General features: G+C 55.4%; 1 protein-coding gene across 1 annotated transcript in view; it reads left to right on the top strand.

The window, feature by feature from the left end:
- The window catches only part of LRSAM1 (leucine rich repeat and sterile alpha motif containing 1), a 38,286-nt gene that overhangs the window by 24,096 nt on the left and 3,183 nt on the right, over positions 1 to 11,007 (top strand). Inside the window, exons 17-24 of the mRNA XM_012639655.1 lie at positions 3 to 32; positions 1,502 to 1,589; positions 2,602 to 2,676; positions 4,229 to 4,309; positions 5,822 to 5,917; positions 7,752 to 7,850; positions 8,829 to 8,960; positions 10,041 to 10,241. Coding sequence (XP_012495109.1) covers positions 3 to 32; positions 1,502 to 1,589; positions 2,602 to 2,676; positions 4,229 to 4,309; positions 5,822 to 5,917; positions 7,752 to 7,850; positions 8,829 to 8,960; positions 10,041 to 10,241 — 802 coding nt within the window. The remainder of the gene's footprint in view (positions 1 to 2; positions 33 to 1,501; positions 1,590 to 2,601; positions 2,677 to 4,228; positions 4,310 to 5,821; positions 5,918 to 7,751; positions 7,851 to 8,828; positions 8,961 to 10,040; positions 10,242 to 11,007) is intronic.

Genomic DNA, 11,007 nt, shown 5'->3' with positions numbered 1-11,007 from the left:
AGGCAGAACTTGGTCCAGCAAGCCTGTTCCAGGTGAGGGAGTCTGGGGAGCTGGCTCAGGGCCCAAGACTGTGGGGCAAGAGCTGAGCACTGGGACACCCTGCCCTGGGCCACCCCAGCCCTGGCTGTGCTCTCAGGGCCAAGTAGCACCTGGTCTTCCTGAGTTTTCTAGGTGGACCCCATGATTCAGTGTTGGGTTGTGATAAAGAATAATAGTCACTCCCATTTCCCATGCACTTCCTGTGTGCCAGGCACTAGGAGGTACGTTGCATTAGCTGATCGATTCTGTGAGGGACTATATTGTTATTAGCCCCGTTTACAATTGCAACTCAGGTTCAGAGAGGCTATGTAACATACCCAAGGAAGCACAGCGGGCAGTGGTAGGGCCAGGATTTGAGCCCTGGCAGAGTGAAGTGTGCTCTTGACTGTGGTGCACTCTGAGGGGCCTCAAGGTTGGGAGTGGGGTGCACTGGAGGGGATGGGTGAGAAGTTGCCATCACACTGATGGCCACTCTGGGGTCAGGCTCACCAAGCCCACATGGCCCTGTAGGTTTGTGGAAGGTTCCACAGGTGCCCAGCAAAGCAGTGGAGGAAAGCTCAGTCAGTGCTTGGGAGCTCTAGACAGGGACACACCAGCAGCCCTGGGTACCCTGTGTGTCTCCTCCCATGCAGGTGACTGGCACGGCTGCCACCCTCCCAGGCACCAGGACTGTGCCTGCCTCCCCTGTGTCCCTGTAGATGCAGGATTTCTCCCCGCTTTCCTGATGTGTGACATTATGCTTAGGAGTACAGGCACCGTGTCAGACAGACCTGGATTCAGGTCCCACTTCTATTTACTGTGAAGTCTTGGGTGAGCACTTTCTTCCCTGAGCCTCAAATTTGTTATCATAAAAATGTGGATAAACCCCAGTATCTATCCCTAGAATCATTGGAGGATTGACGAGCGTTAATGAGCATGATGCCCGGCACTTGAGGGTCCAGTAAATAATCGCTATTGTTACGAAACAAACTCAAACCCAAGATCGTACCAAAGCGTGGACATACGTGAGGGTGTATGTTCTCGTGCCAAAATCACCAGACTTGTGTGGAGGGCTGAGAGCTGCTCCAGGCCAGGGCAAGAATGCTGGGAAGGACGGCTTTGTCACTTTGACCCCCGTGTGGCTCACTTGGGTGTCGTGCGCTCTCTGTCCATGGTTGTGGCTGGGCAGAGTCCAAGCATCCACTTCGGGGGTGCAGTAGAGGGGATTCCGGTGGAGGGTCCGGTGAGAGGACCTGGGAGATTCTCTCTCCCAGCCCCCAACGCAATCGCCTTCCTTCCAGGGCCATGGGATCCCCACAGATTCCATGTCTGTGCCCTGCCCAGGGCCTGGCTCCCAGCAGGCACCCCACTAGTATTGTTGAATGAATAAATGGGCTATCTTGGTCTCCTCCCAGGTGCCTGACACATAGTAGGTGCTCAGGAAATGTTCTGAGAGTATATGAATTTGCTGTCTTTCTGGCAGCATGGCTGAAATGGATGAGCGGTTCCAGCAGATTCTGTCGTGGCAGCAGATGGATCAGACCAGAGCCATCAGCCAGATCCTGCAGGAGGTGAGCCCTGGCCCAACGCAGAGCAGGGGTCGGGAGGGGTGCACAGGAGCCAGGGCAGAGCCTCAGAGCTCCACACAGAGCCCTGTCCCAGGCAGTGTTCAGACCCAAGGGGCTTAGCGACCTTAGAAATATATAAATCATTGGGCTGAGGGGCAGGGAGAGGCCTCCAGGGGACCCGAGGGTGGGCAGTGGTCACTGAAATCTAGAGAAGCACCCCTCCTGCTCCCTGGGGGACTCCCCCCCAATCCTGTGCAGGGGACGCCATCAGGAGACTTAAGGGGCAGGAAGTGATGGTGTTACACCGTGGAGGTCAAGACATGGAGATCACTGGGGGACCTCTGACCTCTTCTCATGTCGGCCCACCGCGCCGCTTTGTGCTTTTCCGCCTGCACTGGTGCTTAGCAGGTGTGGGGTAGAGCCCTCAAGCAGATGAAATGAAGGACCCCACGACCTCCTCCCCTCCTGGCTCCATGCTGTTCTGTTCAGCCTCATCCCTGCAGCCCTTGGAAGTGTCCCTCGCCCCTCCCTTTTCCCTCAAACGTGTCATCCTGCCTTGCCCAGCCCAGCCTCCGCTTTCTCCCCAACTCTAGTCTGTTCTAAAATGGTTTGACTTAGCATTTGTGGGGCTTGTCTGAGGAAGATTCTCTGTTTCTCAGAGAGGGCGAGGCTCGGGGGCTGGACGGACTTGGCGCGTGTCCCAGCACCAGCTGGCTCACATCTCCATGCCTCGCTTTCCTGCTCTGGGAAACGGGGCAGTGACAGCAGCCAGGCCATTGCCGCGGTGCAAATGCAGCCAGCAGTGCAGGTCAAGTACCTGGCAGTGGCCTGCCCAGAGTGAGCCCTGATATCATTTTAAGATTTAAATAAGTGAGGTGAAAAGCAATTTCTCTCTGTCTCTCAGAAACAGAAAGCTATAAGTTAAGGTGTTCTGTGTGCTACTTTCGGTTCTCCTGGGCGGGCGGCGGGGAAAGGCCGGTGCGGGCCGTGCTGAGCGGGCTGAGGTCTGTTGCAGAGCGCCATGCAGAAGGCTGCGTTCGAGGCCCTCCAGGTGAAGAGAGACCTGATGCATCGGCAGATCAGGAATCAAGTGAGTGCTAGGGTTGTGGCCCCCAGACCCGCCCTCCCCGCTCCCGGAGACTTGCAGAGTGGCTCAGTGGGGCTGCAGATGACAGCAGTTGAGGTTTGAACCCCAGCCCCTTGGCCTGCCAGCTTGGCAAGGGGTCTTCACTCACAGACCTGCCTCAGGGGCTCAAGGGAGGGCGCTTACCGGCCTGGCCAGACCCATGCCAGCAGACGCAGCCTGCTCGCGCTGCCTCCACGAGGCCCGGGCCGGGGAGGGCAGTGCTAATGTGTGGCCTTGACTGCAGGGCAGCCTGTGTGCTCACTGTGCCTCAGGCAGGACTCCCTCGTGGGACACGGCAGCCTGCGTAGATCCCCCTGCCCCCCTCAGCTCAGACTGACGCAGCGTCTCCGGGACGGGCTGGATCTCCCACAAGGGGCAGGGAGGGCCATGGGCCTCTGTGGTCCCGGACTGGCTGACGAGTGGCCCTGGCCCAGGAGGAGGGTCAAGCTCCTCTGCTGACCTGCGGGGTGGCCACTGCCTGCCGAGAGGCCCAGGGCCTTGGGGATGAAGGGAGCTTCAGGCCATGGGAACGCGCCTCTCATACTCAGCACACTTTGAATTTCACGTATCGCGTGGTTTTTTTCTTTCTATTCTTTTTTTTCTTTTTTTTCTTTTTTTTCCTTTTTTTTTTTTTTTGACCAAAACCAACTTACCTTTTTTATTTCCCTCTTTGATTTCAATCCCCCATTGCCGGACATGAAGCTCATTCCTCTGACCAGGGGTTGGTGAGGTCATAGGCACTTAGGGACAAGGGTCATAGGATCACGGGCACAGGGTAGAGGTCACCGGCTGTGGGTTCTGACCCCCAGACATTCTCACTGTGGGTTGTTGTGACCCACCAGGCCAGCTGTTCCCCTTCAGACCCTGAGCAGGGACATCCAGAGAAAGGACTCTCTCGCCAACCTGCTCTGTGTCCTTGGGCAAGTTACTTGACCTTGCTGAGCCTCAGTTTTCTTGCCTGTAAAATGGAGGCAATAATACTTCGTAACAGCCAGAAGGAGCACTGATGAAATGATGTGTACAAAATGCACAGGCCTAGCGCATGATAGGTGCTCGGTACTTAGCAGCTCCTGCTGTCGTTATCATTCAGTCACTTCCCTCGGCCCCAGCTCTCCCCTGGAGCAGCTACAGAGAGAAGCAAGAGAATTTGACCAGTAAGTGGCTCAGCGATGATTCTGTGTCTGTTATTTGCTCTGGCCTGGATCTTAAAGGAAAGCCCCTTCCCCGTTCCACACGCCTTTCTTCGGCACCCACTCTGAAACAGACCCTCTAGGTCAGCGACATTGGCCAAGGCAAGCATGTCCCCGCCCCAGGGCATACAGAGCCAAAAAATAACTGGTTCTTTTTAACCCCCTTGATGAAGTTCCTGAGGCCTACAAGTTCCCCTCATTCCAGAGCCTCCCCAGCCTCCCCCAGAAAGGTTTGTTAGACCCCATTTGGCCGTCTGAGAGTAGCAGCCCAAGACTGAACCATGATTAATGTGAATAAAAAATCCCCTGTCTCGTCTTCTGTTTAGATTAAGTTAATAGAAACTGAGTTATTGCAGCTGACACAGCTGGAGTTAAAGAGGAAATCCCTGGACACAGAGACACTACAGGTATGTAGGGCTCCCAGGCCTGTCCGCCCTTCCCCCACCCCCGCGGTGAGCTCCCCTCCTGGTGCGCCCCCCAGCTCCTTGGCAGCTGCCTGTCAGCCCCAGGGCGCGGGGAGCTTCTCCAGCAGATGAAGGGCAGGTCTCCTCTGCGGCTGGGACACTGAAAAAGTTCCCCAGCCCCAGAAGGCCAAGCGCAGGCCGGGGTTAGAGGTCGGGTAGCCTGTTGCTAGGCAGGAGGGTCAGAGGAAGGAGGGTTTCATTGCCAAGGCTCACCCCTCCATCTCCATCTCTGCATTGCCTTTGCTGGGAGTGGGCTCACGGCTGAGCTCCCTGTCTCTTCAAGCCAAGCTTCAGAGCCGCTGGCTCCCTGGGCTGCCATCCTCTGGGAAGGGAGCTTTTTGGTGTCCCCAGCATGTCTGGAGGTGATGGCCCAGCTGTTTTTGTGTCACTCCCCATGAGCTCCAGCCTGGGCGTCCTGCTCACAGAGACAAGAGGGCAGCAGGCCCTGGCAGACAGTATGCTAGACTAGCCGTCTGGGACCTTGCTGTGCGACCTTGGGTGGGGGAGGAGGGCAGCCCTTCCCCTTCTCTGGACTTCAGTCTGCCCAGGTGCACACGAAGGGCTGGATGGGATGGTGAGTGAGGACATGTGCCCATGGCAGGCATTTGAGCAGAGCCTTCCATCTGTCACTGTCCCTGTGTCTGTTCTCAGTGGAGAAGTCTCCAGTCATTTCCAGGCTTCTCAGTGCAGTGAGAGTGCTGGAGTGAGGTCTGGAGCCCTGGTCTCAGGTCAGCCACAGGTGTGCTGTGTGCCCTCAGGCGGCTCACTGCCCCTCCAGGCCTCCCTTCTCCCCTCCGTGAGATGGAAGTCATCATCCAGGCCCAGACTGTGTCCATCCAGGGCCATCAGAGGAGGGTAAACTAGCACAGGGAAAATCATTTGTGAGCCTTGAAATGATCTTCAGAGATGAGAGGCTTGGGGCTGCTCGCAGACAAGCTGCAGCCACCACGTTTGGCGAGTGCCCTTGTCTCTGCCCGTTGGCGCTGTCTGGGCCTCCGAGGAGTAAGTGCAGGCGTGGAACAGGGACACGTGCAGGCTCTGGTTTGCATGCACCTGCATTAGTATAGAGCCTTCCTCATTTGTGTGGGGTCCCACACCTACCCTCCCTGCCATTTGCTTCTGTCCATATGCTCTGTAGTCCGTGAGACCAAAGGCAAGACCCGTGGCTTGTCATTTCTTTTGTTTGATGTTTTTTACCATTCCATTGTCATCGGTCACTGGGATCCCATGCCTGACCTTAACCTACAAGGAAGGGAGATGCAGGCTTGGAGAGGGGGAACAGAGGGGCCTCTTAGCTCAACTCCGCCTAGAGGTGTTGGGCGGAGCCTCAAATTGAGCTGAGGACTGAGTGAGTGGGAGATCCTAGGCCGAGCCCTTCTCGATCCTGCACCCACAGCAGGGACTCCTGGGGTGCTGTGAGCTCACAGTGGCGCCGGGTATGGTCTTGTGTTGCAGGAGATGATCTCAGAGCAGCGCTGGGCTCTCAGCTCCCTGCTCCAGCAGCTGCTCAAAGAGAAGCAGCAGCGAGAGGAAGAGCTCCGGGAAATCCTGGTACGTGTTTGGCTTCCGTGTTTAGCATCACACGTGGGTTTGCTTTTCCTAAACACACTTGCCATTTTTAGAAACAATTTCGTTATTCACATAAGAGTTGTTCTTCAAAGAAAAAATGGAAAGTACAAAGGAAAAGAATTTCACTTCTGAGAATTATCTACTACTAACATTTTGATGCAAATTTTCCAAACATTGTGAAGCATATTATAGCTATTCACATACATGCCTTTAAAACATAAAGTGGCACGTACCCTTTGCAGCCGGCCTGTTTTCATCTATTCTTGTCAAGTCATTAAAACATTCCTCTGCGTTCCTTCTGGCCACATTCGGATGGGCCGTCCTTCAGCCAGGCCCCTATCGTCGAGTGTGTGGATGACTCGAGTGTCTTTGTAGCCGAGTGAGAACAGCCATGAGTGTTTACTCCAGGACTTGCTGTGTCTGGCCAGGCTGTTTGGTAAGCTTTGGCAGGAGTGGCTGTTCCCTGCACCTGGATGGGTTTGACTCTGCACATTATCAGGGCGACAGAGCCCCATGTAAGAGCATCTCCTCTAGACCCAGGGGGCACCTGAGCAATGAGGACAGAGGCCAGGCCCACTGGCTGGGGCTGAAAAGACCAAGTCATTCCCATGTCGTCGTAAATGTACCAAACGTCCTCTGAGCTCCAGTCAAGGCGGGGCCCTGTGCAGGTTTAGGAGGAGAGCGAGAGCAGTTCCATCTAGAGCCCACACGAGCCCACCTGGCGTGCTTGTGCCGGTTAGAAGTTGCCTATTCCTCGGGATGCCCTACTGCCAACTTCTACGTGTTGTACTAATGTGCAGACCGTGCCCTGGCATCGTGTGGCCGCAGCCATATACTGTCGCCTCGTGCTCCTGCCCTCACTAGGCTTCAGGGGACTCGCCAGGTCAGGGAGGAAGCACTGCCTCAGCAGAGCACAGCCTGTCGGGGGCCTCGGCCCTGGAAGGGAGATGTGTCCGCTGTCAGGGGAAGGCCAAGGACGGAAGAGGGCAGCCTGCTCAGCAAGGTCCAGGAGGGACCCCCAGCCCTCGGCGTGCAGCTACAGTTGTTCAGAGCACGACAGACCTGGCTCTGAATCCTGGCCCTGACCCTGGTTTACTAATCACTGTGAACCTCAATTTCCTCACCTGTAAGGTAGAATCTACTCCACGGAGCTGTAAGAATTAAGTTCACGGCACAGGCCGGCACATGGTGCTCTGAAAACATTAGCTACTGCTGTTACTACTGTTGTCATCATTAGCGTCGTCAGTTCACTACTATATCCCTTAGCGCCTAGAATGGAGCACTACCCAGTGAATAGTTACTGAATGGTGGGGTGAAGGGATTGTTTTCAACAGCATGTTTATAATTCTTCTGCTTTGTCAGATAGTAAAGCCCACTCTAGAAGTCGAAGGTGCCCTTAGCATCCTGTACCCCCCTGCCTGACACGCAGAAGGCAGCCGAGCTTCGTGGGAGGAGGCAGCGGCAAAATGCTTGCTGTCACACAGCAGACAGGTGTCCCTCCTAGAAGTAGTGGCAGAGTGTGGTGCCAGGTGGCAGAAGCTCAGGTTCAGATGCCATCCTTGACCAGATGTGTGATGACGGGCAGGTCAGCTGCCTTCTCTGAGATCATTTTCAATGGTCAGTGGAGGAGAGTGACACGTCCTGCCTTTCTCATTTCAGCAGTGTAAGCAGTGACACACTATGCAGGTGGGAGAGTTCTTTGTAACATACCTAGTGCCGTCCACCTGCTCAGAGGAGCACAGCTGACAAGTGCCCTTGTCATTTTGGTTTTTATTTACCGATTTATAACTAACATTGCTTCCTTCGTTCTTGGCAGACGGAGTTAGAAGCCAAAAGTGAAACCAAGCAGGAAAATTACTGGCTGATTCAGTATCAGCGGCTGTTGAACCAGAAGCCCTTGTCCTTGAAGCTGCAAGTAAGGACCGCTGGTGCCTGCCCTGGCCACAGAGCACGCGGGGCCTCCTTCCAGATGAGCCTGTGGCGCCCACGCTGTGCCCTGCCACTCCGTCTCCAGTTTAATTCAGTTCATCTTTCTGGTGACTCGAGCGTGCCAGGTCCTATGCCAGGCCCTCACAGTGACAGAAATAAGAGCGAGGCAGTGTTCATTCTGGTGAGGGGAAGACAAGGCGCTGGTCGCTGCTGTGCAGGGCAGAGACCGGGGTGCCCACGGTGGGGCAAAGCCCACGCACAGGTGGGCAGGGGCAGCTGTCTGTGAGGACAGGATAGATGTGGTTCCCCTCCAGATGCACTTACACTTTTAAAATTTTTAATAAAAATTGAGTCATTCTACACATACCATTTTAGCAACTTGCTTTTTTCTTTTAGCCGTAGTGGTAGACGGTTCTCCAGGTACATACAGATCTCCCTCATTATTTCCAGGCAACTGCATAGCATTCAACATGCGGATGAACCTAGCTTATTTAACAGTCCCCTCTTGGTGGATACTTAAGATGCTTGCTTTTTTTTTTTTTTTTTTTAAGACAGAGTCTTGCTCTGTCGCCCAGGCTAGAAGCAGTGGCACCATCATAGCTCACTGTTACCTCGAATTTCTGGGCTCAAGCCATCCTCCTGCCTCAGCCTCCCGAGTAGCTGGGACTACAGGCATGTCACCATGCCTGGCTAATTTAAAAATTTTTTTCATAGAAATGGGGTCTCACTATGTTGCCCAGGCTGTAAGCTTACTGTTTTCAAGTTTACAGATAGAATAGCAGTGGACTTTCTGTGCACATATATCTCAGTGTGTTTACACGTGCATTTTTATAGGAAAAATCCCAAGAGTACATTCTATGCATCATGTTATATATATTCAAACCCTTCATTTCCTATTGTAAACAGTAGGTTCTTCCTTCCTGTTTGTGAGGCACATGGTCTTTCCCGTTGGTCTGTCTTGCAGGAAGAAGGCCTGGAGCACCAGCTGGTAGCCCTTCTGGAGGAGCTGTCGGCCGAGCACTACCTGCCCATCTTCGCCCACCACCGCATCTCGCTGGACACGCTGAGCCAGATGAGCCCTGGGGACCTGGCCAAGGTGGGAAGCGGCAGTCCTGTGGCGGGTGGGCCCTGCCTGGGCATGGGTGACTTACTCTTCCTGCAGTTCTTGATGAGGTCTGCCATCAGCAAATGCTCCACGGTCCCCTTGCTTCTGGATGGCCAGAACACCCACCTGTGTGCCCCCACCACTTGTGTGTGCCCTGCATCCTGTCTCACTAGAAAAACCTGGGGGGGGTCCTGCTCACCCCACACGGCCCCTCCTGCTCAGATCGGATCTGCAGGTTGCAGGGGCAGGTTGCCCTGGGGATCATCTGGTCCAGCCCCCACCCTGCTCATAGTGTCACGGCCGCATGCAGCACTGCCTAAGCCCCAGGTACTTTCTGGGCATGAGCTGAGCTATTTACATCACATTAATGTGTTTACTCTTCAAAACAGAGTAATGATGATGCTGGCCAATGCCTTCGTGGCACCTTCTAAGCACTTCTCACAGACTAACCTGTGGGGTCCCCCAACAGCCCAGGGAGGTGGGTGTCATCATGATCACCATTTTTCAGATGAGGAAACTGAGACCCAGCAAGGTAATAACTCACCTGAGGCCGCACAGCAGAGCGAGGACTTGACGCCAGGCAGTGTGGCCCCAGAGTCCGTGCTCTCTGCCACTCAGCTGTCCTGCCTCCCCCTGGACAGATGCAGAAGGGCTCGATGGCACTGCAGGGTCCCGGGCTTGGGCTGTGGGGGCCAAGGGACTGTGGGACTCAGGCGCTGCTGCTTCCCTCCTCCCTGCCTGGTGGGGAAGTAACAAGAGGTCTGCAGGTGACACTATCAGTGCGGTGCCTGGCACCCGGGAGCACTCACTAAACTGAAGCTGTTACTAGTGTTGGTTTCCTTTTTGGCCTCAGTTTCCCTCCTGCCACACTGACTGTTGGGCCAGGCTAGAGGGGTCACCGTCGCGGCTATGGTGCTGCACTGCCTCGTGCCGAGCCTGGGGAGGCCTCCACCCTTCCACTGAAGGTGCCAGGAGCCAGGAGGTCCTGTGGGCCTGTGCATCGTGGCTTTGTGCCACGTGTCAGCCTTCGCCAGCCCATCCCACAAACTGTTCTTCCTTGGACTGCCACAGGTGGGTGTCTCGGAAGCTGGCCTGCAGCATGAGATCCTGCGGAGAGTCCAGGAACTGCTAGAAGCGGCCAGGATGCAGCCAGGTACCAGCACAAGTCCGGGGCCTCTGCTCGTCAAGGGCGCCATCCATATGTGTGGGCCGTGGCGGGGGCGGTCGCGTGCTTACATTTCAGGACAGGCTGGTTCTAGCCCCTGTGAGTCGGTAAGGTTCCCTCCTAAGGACCAGGCTTAGGGATCAGTGAGCCCATTTTTTAAATGGAAAAACAAAAACGGGAAAATGGGAAGTTTCCATGTAGCAGCGGAGGGGCCCTCCTGGCTCCCTGTCCCATAACCTTCCCTAACCACCCCCCAGGCACTGGGATCTGCACACCCAGCAACCCTGGACTAGAAGGAGAAACCGGCCCATCCACAGGGCCCATGGCATGCCCAGTGCCGTGCCCGGGGCAGGCCTGGGGTTTGGACATGGGGAGATGTGGGTGACAGGTCGTGAAGGGGCAAACACAGGTCTTGGAGGCCCTCAGAAGGGGCAGGTGTGGCGTCAGGGGTCTTCTGTGTTCTGAGCACCATCCAGGAGCCGGGCATGTGCCACCCACTTTACATGTGCCATGTCATGAAAACTTTGTTTCAATCCCGTGAAGTGGGCACTGTTTTTATCTCATTTGTGAGATGAGGAAACAGGCAGAGAGAGGTTAACATGTCTCCCACAAGGTCACAGTGCCAGCAAATGGTGGAACCACTGGGCTTTACTGCCTTCCTGGAGAAGAGGTGAGAGACCCAGAACAAGGATGAAGGAGGGGCGGGCTGGGCGAGCCCACAGCTTGGCCAGAGCCACGGCCAGGACGGGGGCAGAGGCGAAGGGGGAGTTGCTGGACCAGAGCTCAGGGGCGAGGTCCCTTCTGAAGGTTTCCTCAGCACTGACCCCTCCAGCTTTCAGACTGGAGGTCAGGAAGAGTTTGGCATCAGGAGCT

Source organism: Propithecus coquereli, unplaced genomic scaffold, assembly GCF_000956105.1.
Source record: "Propithecus coquereli isolate 6110/MARCELLA unplaced genomic scaffold, Pcoq_1.0 Scaffold142, whole genome shotgun sequence".
Classification (NCBI taxonomy): domain Eukaryota; kingdom Metazoa; phylum Chordata; class Mammalia; order Primates; family Indriidae; genus Propithecus; species Propithecus coquereli.
This window is presented reverse-complemented; position numbering and strand designations above follow the sequence as displayed.